The sequence below is a fragment of the Microcaecilia unicolor genome, chromosome 3, assembly GCF_901765095.1.
Source record: "Microcaecilia unicolor chromosome 3, aMicUni1.1, whole genome shotgun sequence".
In the NCBI taxonomy this organism is placed as follows: Eukaryota; Metazoa; Chordata; class Amphibia; order Gymnophiona; family Siphonopidae; genus Microcaecilia; species Microcaecilia unicolor.
The window spans coordinates 118,547,309-118,565,948 of record NC_044033.1 but is presented as its reverse complement, the minus strand read 5'-3'; the positions used below and the strand labels follow the sequence as shown (position 1 = coordinate 118,565,948).

Genomic DNA, 18,640 nt, shown 5'->3' with positions numbered 1-18,640 from the left:
TTTTGTGACGGGGGATGTGTCAGGGGCAGAAAATGGGCATGGATGCGCTAATCAGCTAGTGTGCTGACATTACCGTCATACTAACTGATCAGCCCATTTCTTAGCACAATCTAAAAAATGGTCCTCTATTTTAGCTGGTACCTAATTATTGTCTTGTGAATTCTATATGTACTGTGACTTCTGGTTCTACTGTATTAGTTTGTATATAAGTGAATGTGCTTTTATTGTAGTTAATTACACCTGGGGCCTGATTCTGCCAGCAGCAATCGGAGTTTTGCTGACCACTGCTAGCGTTATCCCCAGAAATTCAATGCCAGACCATGTCCAGGCTCCAGCATTGAATTTCCAGTTATATGGAGCTGGCTAAAATACAGTTGTTTAAGGGGCCCTTTTACGAAGCAGCGGTAGCCATACGGTCACATTGCCGCATGCCAAATTGGCCCTACCACTGGGCTCATTCAGGTTCCAGCTTCCAGTGCGCAGCGATTGCTTTTCTATTTTCTAGAGCAGGAGGCATGCCCAGCGATGGCACCCTGTCAAAAGAAACTGGTCAAAGGAAACCAGACAAGTTCCAAACAAAAAAAGTTCCCGACATAAAAGTCCCTGACAAAAGGGTCTGATGAAATAGATTTACTGACAAAGTCCACGGCTTGTCACTTGAAAGTCCTGGCACCTGCCTACGGCTTGACTTCACTATCCCCACTTGGTATCTAGTGAGAATCATAAATCTGCTTGACAAGATAATCCAGCTTGATTAAGGAGGTTTCCCTGCCCTGTTTTGTGTAGAGTCTATTTTGTCTTGGGTTTTTTAGGGAGGGTTTTTTTTTTGTCATGGTCTGTTTTGGTTTTAGTCTGTTTTGTTGGGGGGGGGTTTTGTCGTTTTTTTTTGTCATGGTCTATTATGTCGGGGTGCCCCCAGCGATAATTGGGCAGCACCACAAGCTGCCCGGTTACTGCCAGGCTACCACAGAAGCCCCTACCGCCTCCAAAATAGGAGATGGTAAAGGCTCCCCCAGGAAATGGCCACATTCCAATGCCATAGCTTAGCGCACAGCCATCTCCTTCCAGGAAAAAAATGCCTTTTACCAGTGACAGAAGAAAAGAGGGCATTGGCACGGGCACCAACACAGGGCCCATTTTACCACCGTTTGGTAAAAGGACCCCTAAGTACAATATTCAGCACTTAACTGGCTATGGCAAACTGCATAAAGATAAGACTGACTTTTATGCTGTCCTATTTATGCAGTTACGTGGGCAGGTTAAGTGCCTCCCCCCCACCGAACAGCTCCAAAAAAGTTGGTTTCGAGATGGGTGCTAACTGGACATTTTCAGTGGTATTAACTGGTTAAGTACCGCTGAATATGGCAGGTTAGACCCGAACAAGTGATTTAACCGGCCAGAAACCATTTCTAGCCCATTAAATCTCTTTGAATATCAGCGCCCTGATGTTTATGATCTGCCAGTATTCCCCTGTTCTTTGTTGTCTGCATGGTGTCTTTGGATATCCAAAACCTGTCATGAAGCCCAATCTCATGATGAATCAGCAAGACAGAGCGGAACCAGCACTCTACCAACACCAAGCTAAAATTTATTTTCATAACAAATAAAAACAGTAATGTTGGCATGATACTTAATATCAGAGCCATGCTTTTGACCACTAGATGCTCCTCTGGCAGTGTTTTAGATTTGAGTTACGTGGCTGTACTGCTGAACAATCCAACTCTAAATCAAACACCCATCATAATATGGTTTGATATTAATAAAATTATAGGATACAGCTCAAGTATGACTGCATACAAATCTGTAATGAGCGTGATATATGATTTTTTATAACTATATTCACGTCTCAAAATTGCATGCTTTGCTTAATTTATCGGAATCAAGATATGTTACAAAAGTTGCCACTTGATTCTATTACGATGAATGCCTTTTTCATAACCTGTCCTCCGAACCTAACTTCTTTTTTAGCTGCTTAGTTTCGCCACATTAAGGAAAAAACATATTCACTATTTTGGGTTTTCACTTAACAGACGAGCCTTCTCCATTATGTTCTTGTTAAATGGCATCTGGAAATCTTCAAAGTCCACCTCATAACTGAAGCGCTCTCGGCGTAATTCTCTTTGTCTTATTAGCTCTTCCGTTGTAGGTTGCGGGATGGCGATCTTAAAGATACAAGCAAAGACTTGTCAAGATTGTTAATAAAATACCGGCATAAGTCCTACAGAAATCATTCTTAGAGTGAAACCATAGACACTTGTGCCTGCTCAGAAAAAAATTTTAGAAAGAGAAAGAATTACAAATTAAATATAAATGAATGCAGAAAGAAAAGAAAGGAATAGAAATAGAGAGGGCCCTTTTACAAAGCAGCAGTAAGCCCAACTCGGGTTTACTGCTCGCTGAAAGGGAAGTACCGCTGGGCTATCGCAGCAGCCTGGCGTTAGTTCCCACCCCAGCGCACGCCATTTCCGGCGCTATAAAAATATTTTTATAGCGCCGGTGTGTACCCAACGGTAATCGGGCAGTGCCGCACGCTGCCAGTTACCACTGGGTTAGCATGGGAGCCCTTACCACCACCTCAATGGGTGGTGGTAAGGGCTCCCCCCAAAATGGGCATGTGGCCAGTGCTTCACTTACCACCTGTCCATTTCTTTTTAAAAGAAAACCCTGCCTTTTACCCGCTGCAGTAAAAGGACATCTTGGCGTGCATCAGAAGCACGTGCTGATGCCAGCGCAGGCCCCCTTTTGCCTCAGCTTCGAAAAAGGACCCCAGAAAGAGCTGCAATCATTGATAGGAAAAGAACAAAAGATTAGGAACAGTGTAGCGAGGACAACCCTGATGCATGTCCAGGGACTTTCCCCAGGTTTGTGCTTATGAAAAAGAAGTCAGTTAGGAAAGGCATCTCTAAACAGAAATGTCATTAGTCTTTATTTAAATTTCACATGAGATTGTTCTAGGCGAAGATGTAGTGGAAGGGAATTCCATAAGAATGGACCAATTACAGTGAAAAGTTTTATTCTGGAGAAGTCGTAACTGATGTGACGGAAAGAGGGGACAATTAAAGTATTTGCCTGAGAAGAGTGAAGAGCTCTCGATGGTAAGTAAAGGACTAGTAGACGGTGCAAGTATGGAGGAGAGCCTGTATTTTGAAAGTATGCTTGCACCCTATATCACACCTACCCCCCAGTCACACAAAGATATGCATGTTCTAGTCAGAGTATACTTTTACACATGGGGTAATTTTGTAAGCGGCATCTTATGCAGAAAAATGTTTATAAAATTCTCTTCTCTATGGGCAGACATATACACATATAGGTACCTACACATGTTTCCCTAAACTGAGCAGGGGTATCCCATGCAGGAGGAAGGCAGAATCGCAATTTACATGTGTACTTTTATAAAATACATATGTTCATGTGTACTTTACATGCGAACGTTTACACCTGTTTTGGAGTCATATATGTGATGAATATTGTGTTGGGCAGACTGAATGGACCGTACAGCTCTTTATCTACCGTCATCTACTCTGTGTGTGTGTACGCACATGTGCGCGCCCAGATTTGCTGTTTGTTACAACATTATTCTCAAAGACATGTACATTGCACACTACAGGGCTCATGCAGAAAATAAGCATTAGAACCGCTGACCGTATAAGCTTCTAACATGAGGTTTTCTAAAATTAATTACTGCAGGATGCAGTAATCAATCAGCATGCAAATTACTGCTGCATTAAAACTGCAGCAGTAATCTGCAGCTCAATGCAAAATGTCACCCTTTCTGTCAGTGCATTGGCAGTGATTGGCTCATGCACTGACAGGAAGGATGGCATTAAAAAAAGTTACAGGTTTGTATTGGCACCAACCCACCCCCCCCCCCCCCCAAACCCAAAGGTAGCTGAACCTCCGCCCTCCACTTCCCTATCTGAAGGTAGCTAACCTGACCCCCTCTCTGGACAGTAGCTGACACAACCCCTTCCCTCCTTCAATAAACCCCAATAGTCCGTAATCCCAGTATTTAAAAATAAGCATCCCTGGGTATCTAATGTACCCCAGCCCCTACCTAAACCCTCACAATTCAAATCTGGTCAGGCTGGAGCGATGGCCATTCAATCCTGCCTCAGGCCATATCAGAATCTAAAATGGCAGCACCTGAGCCCTAGCGGTGTGTTGCAACGCACAGCAAAGGGTCAGTCTACCACATAGGCATTGCAATCAATTCAGTGCTTTGATAGACTAACTCCTTGCTGTACATCACAACAAAACACTAGGAGTCAGCTGACACTACTTTGGATCCTGGCAGTGCCAGAAGCAAGAACAAGTGGGCATCACTCCTGCGTGACCAGATTTTGAGGTGCAAGGGCGGTTCTGGGAGGGTTCAGGAAGGGAAGGGGATATACTAGACCACCAGGGATGCATTTCTTTTTAATGTCGGGGTCAGGGAGGGAACCACTATACTAGCATGGACTGTCAGTGTCATTGGGGGGGGGGGGGGTCAGGTCAGCTATCTTCAGGTAGGGATATGGGGGAGGATGTTGGCAGTTGGGTTCTGTGGTGGGAGGGAGGGAGGCATTTGGGTCCAGTCTTGTCAAAGGAGGTCAGCGGTTGTGTCATTAGGGGAGATGTCAGCCAGTGGTTGGATCAGGTCAAGTTGATATAGAAAGCTGCTAGATCGTCAGGCTGATCAGTCCCCTAAGACAGTGTTTCCCAAGTCCAGTCCTGGAGTACCCCTTGCCTGTCAGGTTTTCAGGATATCCACAATGAATATGCATATCAGGTTTCTCGTGGAACCTCTGGGTTAGCAAGCCCTTGGGCCACTGCCCAGGAGCGGCAGGCAAATCACCCAAACAGGAGGCAAGGCAGACCATAGACAGACAGGCGCAGGCTGGACTGGAGCAGCTGGACTGGAACAGAAGCACTAAGCAGCAGCAGGAGAATAGTCCATGAATCAAGCAGAGTCTTATCGGCAGGCAGCAAAGCAGCAGGGAAACCAGGAACCGCACAGTCGGTAGGCTGGCGGCTATCAAAAGTAAACCAGGGATCAAGCAGGGACTTTGGCAGGCAGCAAGCAGTAGAACAAACCGGGAAAAATGCAGAGTCTTGGGCAGGCAGCAGACAGTAGAATAAACCAGGACACATGCAGAGTCTTGGGCAGGCAGCAGACAGTAGAATAAACCGGTAACACAAGCCGGGTCAAAAACAGGCAAAGCAAGCATTCAGGGCAGGAATCGCAACAGACCAACAAGGACAAGGACTGAAGACCTCTGTTGCCAAGGCAAAGTCTGAAAGTTCCCAGGTGCTTAATAAAGGCCACATACAAGGGAGTTCACCAGGTAAGGGTGCTGCTAAGTTCCAAAAATCCCAAGCCAGTCTGGAAGGCTGGAAGATCCGTACCGGACCGGCATGACTTCTGGAACATGGGAAACAGGAAACAGACAGTCCATCGCAGCCACCAGGTCTGACCACCAGGTGGCGAGATAAATGAGAGCATGAAACAGGGGCACAACCGTGACAATGCATGACCTTGATATGCATATACTGCCTCCATTATATGCAAATCTCTGTCATGCATATTCATTGTGGCTATCCTGAAAACCTGACTGGCAAGGGGTACTCCATGACTGGACATGAGAAACACTGCCCTAAGATGCCTCAGACCTTCTTTAGCACTTTGCTGATGTGGTAGACATGAGCATACATCTTTACATTGCTGCAGACTAATAAAATGCCTACTTACTTATGCTGATGTCTACCATACAAGTCAACATCAGCGTTGAGACCCTTCCTGCATCCTGCGGTCAGTAATGAGTGCACAGACCGCTTGTTAACTGCAGTAGCTTTCTGCATCGGCCCCTGTGACAAGCTGGGCAGCTTGTCACTAGATATATAGCAGTTCACCACCAGAGGGAGCTCATGAACACATGAGAGCTCTGAAAGGAATTGAGCACATAGTGGAGAAGGGAATTCTGTGAGAGGTAGTGAGTAAGCTGCTGGGGTTTAGAACAGAAGTTGCATAGCTGCGCACCAGGAACCAATGTGGAAAGCTGATGGGGAAAGAAACAAAAGCTAAGTTTCATGTTCAACTTCAGATAAGTAGTAGTAGTAGTAGTAGTTTCTGCCAAAACCAAGCCGTCAATTTCAGTTGAAGATCTTGTTTTCTATCAGGCTCTATTCTAATTCATATAATGTGCATAATTAGCAGGCACCTTATATAATTGCCCTGATAGTGCTGAGGTCCTGTGTGGGCAGAGCAAAGGCAGAAACAAAAGCATCGTACTCTCCTAACGTTATTGAGATAGTTATCTGGATGGCAATTTGAATGTTGTCAATGCTGCCTACTCTATCTGGATATTCAGTGCTACTCACCATCCAGATAACAACCCTTTCAATATCCATACTGTATTTAAACACAGCTGACAGCAGAATTTAAATACTGACCCGAAAGCTTCTGTTCAAATTGCTTAGTTCAAGATTGAATTTCTTGAATCATCTTTGCCTGCTCTCCTAATGCAATGTACTCATTCAGACGGAGATGCTCAAAGGTTACCGTGCATGCAAAGTTTCATTTAGACTGGTTTTAGCCAGTCTAAGTGAAATGTTATTGTGCAGCTAATTCACAGAGGCTTTCAGCTGCTGCTTTACTGTGCACAGAAGCAGTGACCGAAAGGCCCATGCTAATGAGCTTGCTAGTATTAAAATAAGCTCATTAGCAATTCCTTGCAGTGCATAGAGAAATAGCGCATGGAAAATCCCTGTCCTAATGACTATAATCTACCCACAGATCCATTGTTAGGGCAGGGTGAATTTTACAGCCCTCTCTGCCCAGGATTTCTGCTGGAGCATGAAAGCGAGGACACAGAATAGCAGAAGGCTGCTCTGCTGCACCTGTCCGAGGCGCCTCCAGTGACTGCTGAACAGAAGGCGAGAATTCTGGCTGCTTCTTTTTTGCATCTTCCTAAAGATCACGCACCAACTTAACATTGCAATTGGTCTGGTAGAGGAGACCGCTGATTCCCTGCTTCTGGAGAGCAAAAAGTCCTATTCCTACTGTTTCGAAAGGGGGAGGGGCATTGTTTAACAGGAGGCTGAGCCCATGACTCAAGCGTATCGGGAGCTGCACTGGAGTTCTGTGCATCTCCCCTCAGTTCTGCACTGTTGTTTACTTTTACTTTCAACTCTATTTTTTTATCAATATTCACTGGCAATGCTGATACTACTTCATGATAAAAGAAAACCTACCTAAAGTGCAAAACTGTATGACCACATTATTCAACATCCTATGTTGCAAATGTATTATTGTGGTTGTGCTTTTGCTGTGCTCAGTAAAACAGATCATTTGTATTTTTGAATTCTTTCAAAATCCTATTCCAGTTGCCCATGTCAAAGGATTCTCTGCAGAGATTTGTACACCTTTACGGTGGCCAAGTAAAATCCTAATGTGGTATCTACATTGTATTTGCTGTATAGAGTACATGCATTAAATTAAAATGTTGTGCATCTTGAAATATATTTACCGCTTTTGGAACAAACGTGATGTTGACTTTGTTAGTGGCTCCTCGGTTTATCAAAGCGTTTTGGTGAATCACGCTCCCTTTCTTTTTCTGAGGCACGAGTTCCGGGCTAAAGATGGCCACAGGTAGCTGCTGCCAATATAAAGCAACACACGTTTAGCTGCATAAACATTTTTTTTTCAGTTTGCTTCCTATCTTGCGATATCATTTTCTACAGATCACACAAATAGAAAAAGTTACAAATGTTTAGCAATGTGCTTTCATTCTGAATAGCTAGTTATTTCACAGAGACACAGTTACAAGGCTGTTTTTAATTCATCAGGGAAAAAGATATATAGAGCTTGTTTTATTGAGCCTGCAAATAGGTGGGGGAATGTGGGATACAAATGCAATAAAATAAATAAAAAATTATCAAGAGTTTTTTTTTCTCTAGGCACAAACCTCAAGAAAAGCCTTGATAAAACAGACTCAAAAGATAAGGTGATGCTCAAGTCAATTGCTAGGACTTGCTCATCCAGTCTAGATATTAGCATAGTTGCAACAGTTCGGAGATCCAAGTAGGTTGGAGGGCATTACACTGCAAAAGGGCATTATTAGGGCACTGCTCATTAATATGCAGATCATGATAAACACTGAAATGTGCATTACACCATGATAATTAACAATACCTCAAGAAGTGTTGTTTACTAGTCCAAAGAGCATTGATGGCTTAATTCACCCACTTTAAGAATTAACAGGGGGAAAGGGAAATGGGACTTCATATACTGCCTTTCTGTGGTACTTTGCAACTACATTCAAAGTGGTTTACATATATACAGGTACTTATTTTGTACCTGGGGCAATGGAGGGTTAAGTGACTTGCCCACAGTCACAAGGAGCTGCAGTGGGAATTAAACCCAGTTCCCCAGGATCAAAGTCTGCTGCACTAACCACTAGGCTACTCTTCTCCCTATTAATGCTTAAAGTACACGAAGCCCCAGCTTCTAACAATTCAGTAGAGAAATACACCACCTCCTGCAACAAATCCTCCACCTAAAAAAAACCCCAAGGAGGCCCCACTTCTCCAGCTTGTAAGTACTGCCCCACCCCAGTTAACAATCCTGTTCCTCATCCAATATACTAATTTCCCCTTCCCATTCCATACTGCCACTACACTGCTAGCACCATTATCCAAAATAGCAGCCTTTGATTCACATGTCAGTCAGTAACATTTTGGATCCCAATGCTGGTGAGGTAGAAATATCTAGAGCGAGGGCTACACGCAGAAAATTAACAAACATGCCATATCATTCGCTGCCAACAAAACTTGATATTTTATTTTTGTATTACATTTGTACCCTGCACTTTCCCACTCATGGCAGGCTCAATGTGGCTTACATGGGGCAATGGAGGGTTAAGTGACTTGCCCAGAGTCCCAAGGAGCTGCCTGTGCCTGAAGTGGGAAATAAACTCAGTTCCTCAGTTCCCCAGGACCAAAGTCCACCACCCTAACTACTAGGCCCACTCCTCCTGAATGAATATAAATTATTACCAGAATGGTCTGTTCCCTCATATACCTCTGTCTTTCTAAACAATTATTAACACCGTCAAACAAGTCTTGTTCCATTATTATATCCTTCAACAGTTCCGCTGACAATAAAACTCTGGTTAATGGTGTTTGAGTGGGCAGTTTTCCATGTTTACTTCCCATGGTCTTGCGGGAGGTATAAAATTCAATGGCAGGCCACAGGTTTAACACCCCTGATCTAGAGTTTGCCCTTGCTCCATCTCCACCTGGGGCTACTGTAAGCAGGAAGGAGATGTGCAGAAAGTTGGTTGCAGAGTGGTTGTGAACTGGGTAAGGGATATTACAAATTTACAGTTCTTGAAGGGGAATGCCAAGGATGGGGGCCTACCTGAGCTTGTTTCTGAAGGGAGATTTGGGGAAGGAGGCTTTGGAAATTGGAGTGTCATGCTCCTTTAGCTAGTAACCAGGATGGAATGCACAGGTGTTACCACCACCAGTAATGGGAACAATCTGTCACAAGTGTTTGCTAAACTGCAGTACTCAGTTACTACAATTTAATGAATACTGCAGGAACTAACTTCTAATTTTAAAGAACTGTTGATACTCACACATAGTTCACCCTCACGTATAGGTCGCACCCTAACTTTGAAACTTAAGCAGTGAAAAAATGTGATGACTCACATGTAGGTCCATATAGGAAAAAACATGCAGAAGAACCACAAGCTGCAGAAAAACTATAAGCAGAGTTGGTCCTGCCACAAGTGGGCAGCAGCATGGCAGAAGAGCCAATCCCCCACCCCCAGCCTTCACCAAATCTGTCTACCCACACCTGTTCTAGCATCTCCCCTTCCCCTCCATCCCATTTTCCTGGGCTCTTTCATGGTTAGCAGCCACTAACATATTCTCCCTTCTCCAGGCTGCTACTTTCCTTCATACCTCTTCACTGCACTCCAAAGCTGTTTCTGCACTGGGACTGGGCCTTCCTGTATAGGCCCATGCTCAGAAGCGCTGCCATGACCCACCCTCTGCCTGACAGTAAATGTTATCCCGGGAGTTCCACTTATATGTTTCCTGTTGGGCAGAGAGCATGTTGTGGCAGAAAAGTGAGAAAGAGGGTGAGTGGACAGAGAAGCAGAAAAGAAAAGACACAGGAAGAAAAAGCTGACAGGATAAGATCGATATGTCAGAGACAAGTGTAGTAAGGGAATGTAACAAGAGGAGAAAAGACAAATGGACAGCAGCCACTACAAGGAGAATTAGCAGAAGATAAACAGAAAAAAGAAATTGGAACAAATGTAATGGGAAAATAAAATATCTAGACAACAAAAGTAGAAATAAGTGTTTTATTTTGAATTTATTAACTGGAACATGTTAGCTTTGGGATATGTGCACTGCAGATGTCTTTGTATTATGTTCAGTAAAAAGGAAGAATTACTTTCACCAGTCTCAAATTTAATGTAGGGGTATTTTCAATGACTTCAAGAAAAGCCCAGCACTTCAACTTTAAACATAAACAAAGCAAAAGAGTCTACTTATGAACTCAGCAGTGACTCTTTTCACACTGGGTCACAGGCCAGTGATTCACTGATATTGTCATAGGTCAATTAGCTTTATTGATATAAGCTAAATAGCTGTTATATTATATATATATATGCTAATATCAAACATAAATGGCAAGTGACCGACTCACCTGCAAATGCGCAGTAGAAGTCCAAGCCCCGCCTCCACCAGCAGTGCAGCCCAACAGGGAGGAGGGCTTGGACATGGGCATGGAAATCGGAGGAGGAGGGAGCAGGGAGGGAAGGAGGGGGCAGAACTGAGGGAAACAAACGCTGGGGGGAGGGCGGGGGAGAGAGCAGGGTTGGGGGGGAGGCCATAGGAAAACAAAAAACTAGCCCATTCTTATGGGCTTAACGGCTAGTATATATTAAATAACAGCTATTTAGCTTATATCAATAAAGCTAATTGACCTATGACAATATCAGTGAATCACTGGGCTGTGACCAGTGTGAAAAGAGTCACTGCTGAAGTCATAAGTAGACTCCTTTGCTTGGTTTATGTTTAAAGCTGAAGTGAAGGCAGTACAAAGGAAGTGTATTTCTCCAGTGTTGCAATAATTGCAGAGTTTAATTTTTTGGGGTTCCCAGTTCAATTTTGGTCTTCATATTTCCATTTCTAATTTGTGATCCCTTGATGTGTATTTGGTATAGGTCTGACTGTGCTTGTCCGTGAAAAAGTAATTTAAAGTTGTTTTATATATTGTATAATGGTGTATGGAGAGATCGGGGGAGGAGCAGGGAGGACAAGGGATCCATTCCTTAATTTCTGCCCCGGGCCTCAAAATGTCTAACACCTACCCTGGGCATGAACAGGAAAAGGAAGGGAAATGTTGATATACTTACACATGGGTCACCTGCGCCCCCTACCCCACCCCCTCACTCACACGTACACACACACACTTTTGCTCTTAAAAATGGTCATAAAGTTTTCAACCTATAGGCAAGTATATATGGCAGTTTAGCAAACAAACCTGATAGACATTTTTCAAAGCTTTCCTCCAATGCAGGCACTACATCAGACTCATTAATGAAATCATTTCAGTGTTTCAGAGATGCCAAGTTACCCACTCCCAGGCTGGAGATTTTGGGACAGTCCTGAATTCTGACCGCCCCATCCTGGTACATTATGGAACTTGTGCCTGAACTTGTCCATTCACATCACTGCTGCAAATCCCAAACTGCTTTGAGATATAAGTTCAAAACCAGGACTGTGCCAATATCTCAAGCCTGGAACTGAGTAACCTGGCAACTCTAGTATTTTCAATGAGAAAAATCACAATATAAAGCTAGATGGATTTTTATATTTTCAACTTCCTAATATGTTCATAGGAATGTCATCAATTATTATATCCTGTACCTCAACTGCAGGAGTCTGAGGCTTGGCTCCCGATTTCTTCTTCTCATCTTTTTTTTCTTTCTTTTTCTTATCATCTTTCAGCTTTGGTAGGCTCTCAAGCTTTGCTTCAATCAGATCAATCAGTCTGTAGTCAGCGTAAGCCATTGCAATATCCAAAGCATTTTGCCCTATTCAAAATGCAGATTATTATTATTATTATGACATTTACATCCCACATTATTCCATAAATAGGATAGAGTTTAATGTGGCTAACAGATTAGATTAAAGATACAGAGTACAACAATATTGAAATAGTATACTATATTGGCTAAGAATTAGAGTATCTGTACATATTGATGGATTCATTTATGATCTACTATTGTGCATACTGATAGAGTTGCAATAAGAATAGAAAACCGGAATTGTCAGCTGTTTGTTGCAGTGTAGACTAATGAAATTAATTTTGAAATGAATCTGAAAAGAAATGGATTTCATCAGTTTACGAAATTCTAAGTAGTCTGGATGAGATCTAACAGATTTAGGAAGACAGTCCCAACATCAGGGAATCCGTGTAACATCAGGACATGCTAAGGAGGTAAAATTCCTTGACAAAATCAAGGACAGCTTTATGGAGCAGCTGGTACAGGAGCCAACAAGAGGAGGAAAAATTCTAGACCTAGTCCTTAGTGGAGCGTATGATCTGGTGCACAAGGTAATGGTGCTGGGGCCCCTTGATAACAGTGATCATAATATATCAGATTTGATATCAGCTCTGGAGTAAGTACACACAGGAAATCCAATACATTAGAATTTAACTTTCAAAAAGGAGACTATGATAAAATGAGAACGGTAAATAAAAAACTTAGAAGAGCATCTGCAAAGGTCAAAAATTTTAACAGGCATGGATGCTGTTCAAAAATGCCATCCAGGAAGCCCAGGCCACTTATATTCCATATATTAAAAAGGAGGAAGGAAGGCCAAATGACAGCTGGCATGGTTAAAAAATGAGGTGAAGGAAATTATTAGATCTAAAAGAAAATCCTTCAGAACATGGAAGAAGGATCCGACTGAAAATAATAAGAAACAGCATAAGGAATGGAAATGTAAACCGCTGATAAGGAAGGCGAAGAGGGACTTTGAAATAAAGATTGTGTTGGAGGCAAAAACACATAGTAAAAACCTTTTTTTAGGTATGTTAAAAGCAAGAATATGGCAAAAAAATCAGCTGGATCAATAGATGACCAAGGAGTAAAAGAGGCACTCAGGGAAGACAAAGCCACAGCGGAGAGATTAAATGAATTTTTTGCTTTGATCTTCACCGAGGAAGATTAGGGTGAGATACCGGTGCCAGAAATGGTATTTAAAGCTGATGAGACTGAGGAACGGAATGAAATCTCTATAAACCTGGAGGATGTAATGGTGCAATTTGAGAAACTGAACAGTAGCAAATTGCTAGGACCAGATGGTATTCATCACAGAGTACTGATAGAATTGAAAAATGAACTTGCAGAACTATTGTTAGTAATATGTAGTTTATCTTTAAAATCAAGCATGGTACCGGAAGACTGGAGATTGGCCAATGTAACGCTGATTTGTTAAAAAGGTTCCAGAGGTGATCCGGGAAATTATAGACCAGTGAGCCTGATGGTGCTGGGCCAAATGGTAGAGACTATTATAAAGAACAAAACTACAAAGCATATTCAAAAGAATGGATTAATGAGACAAAGCCAACATGGATTTAGTGAACAGAAATCGTGCCTCAGCAATCTACTACATTTCTTTGAAGGGGTGAACAAACAGGTGGATACAGGTGAGACAGTTGATATTGTGTATCTGGATTTTCAAAAGGCATTTGACAAAGTACCTCATGAAAGACTCCAGAGGAAATTGTAAAGTCATGGGATAGGAGGTAGTGTCTTATTGTGGATTAAAAACTGGTTAAAAGATAGACAAAAGAGAGTAGGGTTAAATGGTCAGTATTCTCAAAGGAGAAGGATAGATAGTGGGATTCCCAGGGGTTTGTGCAAGGACCGTTGCTTTTTAACATATTTATAAATGATCTAGAGATGGGAATAACTAGTGAGGTAATTAAATTTGCTGATGATATAAAGGTATTCAAAGTTAGTAAATTGCAAGAGGATTGTGAAAAATTACTAGAGGACCTTATGAAACTGAGAGACTGGGCATCCAAATGGCAGATGACGTTTAATATGAGCAAGTGCAAAGTGATGCATGTGGGAAAGAGGAACCCGAACTATAGTTACGTGATGCAAGGTTCCACATTAGGAGTCACCAACCAGGAAAGGGATCTAGGTGTCATCGTTGATGATATGTTGACACCCTCTGCTCAGTGTGCGGCAGCAGCTAAGAAAACAAATAGAATGTTAGATATGATTAGGAAAGGAATGGAAAACAAAAATGAGGACATTATAATGCCTTTGTATTGCTCCATGGTGCGACCGCATCTCGAATACTGTGTGGAATTCTGGTCACTGCATCTTAAAAAAGATATAGTGGAATTAGAAAAGGTACAGAGAAGGGTGACGAAAATCATAAAGGGGATGGGACGACTTCCCTATGAGGAAAGGCTGAAACGGCTAGAGCTCTTTAGCTTGAAGAAAAGAAGGCTAAGGGGAGATATGATAGAGGTCTAAAAAATAATGAGTGGAGTGAAACAGGTAGATGTGAATCACTTGTTTACTCTTTTCCAAAAATACTAGGACTAGGGGGCATGCAATGAAGCTACAAAGTAGTAAATTTAAAACAAATCAGAGAAAATATTTCTTCACTCAACGTGTAATTAAACTCTGGAATTCGTTGCCAGAGAATGTGGTAAAAGCAGTTAGCTTAGGAGGATTTACAAAAAGGTTTGGATAGCTTCCTAAAAGAAAAGTCCATTAAGCATTATTAAAATGGACTTGGGGAAAATCCACTGCTTATTTCTAGGATAAGTAGAATAAAATGTATTGTACTGTTTTGGAATTTGCCAGGTACTTGTAACCTGGATTGGCCACTGTTGGAAACAGGATGCTGGGCTTGATGGACCTTCGGTCTGTCCCAGTATGGCAACACTTATGTACTTATATAACATTTGTTGCCAATATAAGTGAAATCAGCAGACAGAACTTTTTTGTATACTATTTTTGTAAAGTTTGGTGGACGAAGTAAAAGGGAGTCTCTGGCTTCATGGGAGGCTTTGTGAGAAGATATCTCTATTAAATGGTTCATATAATCTAGAGTCCGATCATGAGGAATTTGATATATAAACGTACACTGTTTGAATGAGATTCTGGCTTTAATGGAGAGCCAATGTAATTTCATTAATATAGGAGTGGCTCACTCAAAACAAGGAAGTTTGAAGATAAAATGAGCAGCAGTGTTTTGTACAGTTTGGAGTCTTTTTAGGACCTGCTCCTTACACCCTGAATAAATGGCGTTGCAGTAATCCAGCTATATTCTACAATCAGAATCAGCAGTCACAAGAATTACTTCAGATATGCAGTCTTGTCTTGCTAATTATAATTGCATAATTACAGTAACAGCTACAGCACTACTTATGTATCTTATGTTACTAGAAAATGGATCATCAAAATGATATGCAAGCATCTGGTTGTTTTACCGCACCAGCACAGTCAGACTTTGCAACTCTTTATGAAGTGAGTTGCAAAGTCTGTTTGATTAATAAATGGAATCAGAGCTAAAACCCACTGGCCTGCAAGAAGAAGGTGATTTCCGGAATGAGGTCTTGGTATAGAATAGGCCTCAGTACTCTTTTGATGCATGGCTTCTAAGGATTCCCGGAATCATTTGTAACTTTTTTTTAAATGATCTGGATGGCTCAGCCATTTGAGTTTACAATGGACCAATGCTCTGAGACTGAGTAACACCTATACAGGAAGAGTAGTCAGAAGTGGCAGAGGACAGGATCTAAAGCGTAGACTTTTTAGGAGTGTATGCAAGTATTGCACCATGTAGACTAGTAGGAAGCTATGTGGGGTTAGAGTGTAGTGTTCTGATTGTCATATTCTGATCCTTTTGGGAAAGAAGCACTATCACATCAAGGCATGAATTTTCAATTTAATGTCCCTTTTTAAGACAGAATACCACACAATGGTGAAATAAATGGAATTTGTGAAATCCCTCAGCTGCCTGGATATGATACTTCATGTCCAACTCTATACCAACTGTTAAATTTCCCACATCTTCTTTCACACATGCTGAAAAAGAGGGCGGATAAGCACTACTACTGACTCTTTAGAAGCATCCCGGTATTGCAAGAGTATAAGAGGAGGTGTTCTGGGCTCATTCTCAATCTGCAACTCCAAGAGTAAATGATTGTTTCAGTTGTTCAGGTCTTGCCGCGACTGAGTAAGCGGAACCACCGTTTCAGCCATCATGCTGTGGCTTTCTTCAGAGTATGCTATGAGCAGTCTGCAGTTTGTCTTTATATGGTATCAGGTGAGTTCCTACCCGGACAGTTCCCACTCACCAATTCCCCCCGGGACAATTCCCACCAAGGACCCCCCCCCCCCCCCCCCCCCCGGCTCATTTCCCATCCTCCCTTGCCTTTTTTTTTTTTACCGACCATAGCTTCTTTCTTGTACTGGGCCCCATAAGTCCTGGTGGTGCTTTTTTTTTTTTTACGGCATCTGGAACAAGGAGGTTACAGCAGCATACAGATGTACACAGAGAACGTATAATAACAGAATAACTTTTCATAGGTAGAATAGTAAATTTGTTATAAATCGTAATCAGTGTGTCATTTTGAGCCCCTCTGGAAGGGGAAAGGGATGTGTAAAAGATAATGTTGTGGGAGGGTGAGGGGGTACTGCCCCCCCCCAAAAAAAAACAATCTGAAAGAGAAAAGGGATGGAGATTACTTGCCTTGTGAATTTTGTATTTTTTGGGTTATGGGTGGGAATTGTCCCCCCTGGTGTGGTGCAAATTGGTTCAGTGGGAATTGTCCTAGGTGGGAATTATCCAGATGGGAATTGGTGAGTGGGAACTGTCCAGTTGGGAACTGACCTAGAACCCTTTATATATAGTAGATTTTCAAACCTGATTGGCTGAGGTTTGAAGTGAGTAGTTTCCTCAGGAAGTAAGGAGAATGAGACAGGAAAGTTCATTGGTCACATATTTAAAATTTGATGGAAAGGTCCACTTTTCACAAATTTGAATTTTGGAGGGAAAGTTTGTTCGTCATTTTAAATTCTGGCAGGAATGAGGCTGGAAATTCATTGGAATGGTTTGTCTCTGAAGTGGTGGTGGTGGGGAAAAGAGTTTCTGTAGGACATATTGTAAAAATATTTGGGGGGGGGGGAGACATTTGTCCTTGGTACTAGTTCTTTTTGTGCTAAATTTCTTTTGAGTGAGTGGTTGCCATGCTTTGTTTAGGATGAGCCCTTTGTCTCTTTCTACCCCCATGTAATCTGTGTGTGACAAATTACATTGTCTATATATAATATCTATAATGAACTATAAGTCCCTGTAATTTAGTAGTCCTTAGGTGACTGGCCCTTTCTGAGTGCATGAGCTCTATTCCTAGTGTCTTATGGGATCCTGTTTGTTAGCTTGGCTGGCTCTTTGTATGCTGAGAGGAGGAGATGCCTCCCTGCCACAGAATGTCTCTATGACAAAAAAAGCTAAAAGGCAGCTTACTGAGAGAGTTGCGCTTGAGAGAGAGAGTCCCAGGCTGTTGAAAGAATTGTAACCTCTCCATGCTGAGGCAGTGCTACTACTGCTTGTCCTCTCAGTCCCTTAGCAATCCATGGTGTTTTTCACTCTACAGATTTTTCACATTATCGGCCAGTACCAGTCCCTCTTCTTGTGAGAGTGTCTAATCACAATCCCCTTGTGGTTTCACCAATGTACAATTGGCTGCAACTGCATGTGACTTTATAAACTCCAGGGGTTTGCAGCAGAGGTATCTGGTCTTTCACATATGTGAGTGTGAATGCCAGCTTCTGTGGTGCACTGTAGGCAGTTTTGATGTTATTCTTCTTTAGTTGTTTTCCTGTCGTTATAGCAGAAGGACCACTTCTCAAGCCCTAAAACTTCTGGACAACCTAACCTGTGAAATCAGCAACAACCAACAACCATTACATGATGACCCCCATGTCAGAACGAAAACTCGCAGTGCTTCCCTATGTCCAAGGAGTGACGGATTGAATAGGAAAACTGCTAAAAAGGAATAAAATCAAAACAGCCTACATTGCACTTCAGAAGCTGGCATTCACACTCACACATGTGAAAGACTGACTACCTCTGCTCCAAACCCCTGAAATGTACGAAATCCCATGCAGTTTCGGACAATCATACATTGGCAAAACAGGGCTACAAGAGCATAAGAGGCAACACAAGCTCTGCAATGCAGAAAAATCAGCGGTAGCCCTTCATGCTAAAGGCAACTAGTTATACAATTAGATTTGAGGACACAAAAATCTTGGAGAAAGAAGATTATTGATGACTGAGAAGAATCAAAGAGGCAATAGAGATAGCAAGACGCACTAATAACCAACGGAGACAAAGGTTTCATCCTAAACAAAGCATGGCAACTGCTCAATTCAAAAGAAATTTACCATAAAAAGACTGGTATCAAGGATAAACATCTTCCCCCCTCCCCAGTTCTCAGTTTTAGAATATGACCTATAGAATTATTCCCCCCCCCCCCCAAAGGTAGCTCATCCCAATGAATTTCCAGCCTCAGTTCTGCCAGAATTTAAAATTGTGACCA

The 18,640-nt window shown here is 42.3% G+C and overlaps 1 protein-coding gene across 5 annotated transcripts in view; it reads right to left on the bottom strand.

The window, feature by feature from the left end:
- Positions 1 to 1,535: 1,535 nt before the first annotated feature.
- The window catches only part of ANKEF1 (ankyrin repeat and EF-hand domain containing 1), a 95,102-nt gene continuing 77,997 nt past the window's right edge, over positions 1,536 to 18,640 (bottom strand). For 4 of the 5 annotated variants that reach the window (XM_030195055.1, XM_030195058.1, XM_030195054.1 and 1 more), the window contains 3 exons: positions 11,929 to 12,095; positions 7,509 to 7,637; positions 1,536 to 2,162 (listed from right to left, as the gene is read on the bottom strand). In XM_030195055.1, the coding sequence (XP_030050915.1) occupies positions 2,007 to 2,162; positions 7,509 to 7,637; positions 11,929 to 12,095 (452 nt within the window). In that variant the 3' untranslated portion in view covers positions 1,536 to 2,006. The remainder of the gene's footprint in view (positions 2,163 to 7,508; positions 7,638 to 11,928; positions 12,096 to 18,640) is intronic. The other variant, XM_030195056.1, reaches the window with a different exon arrangement.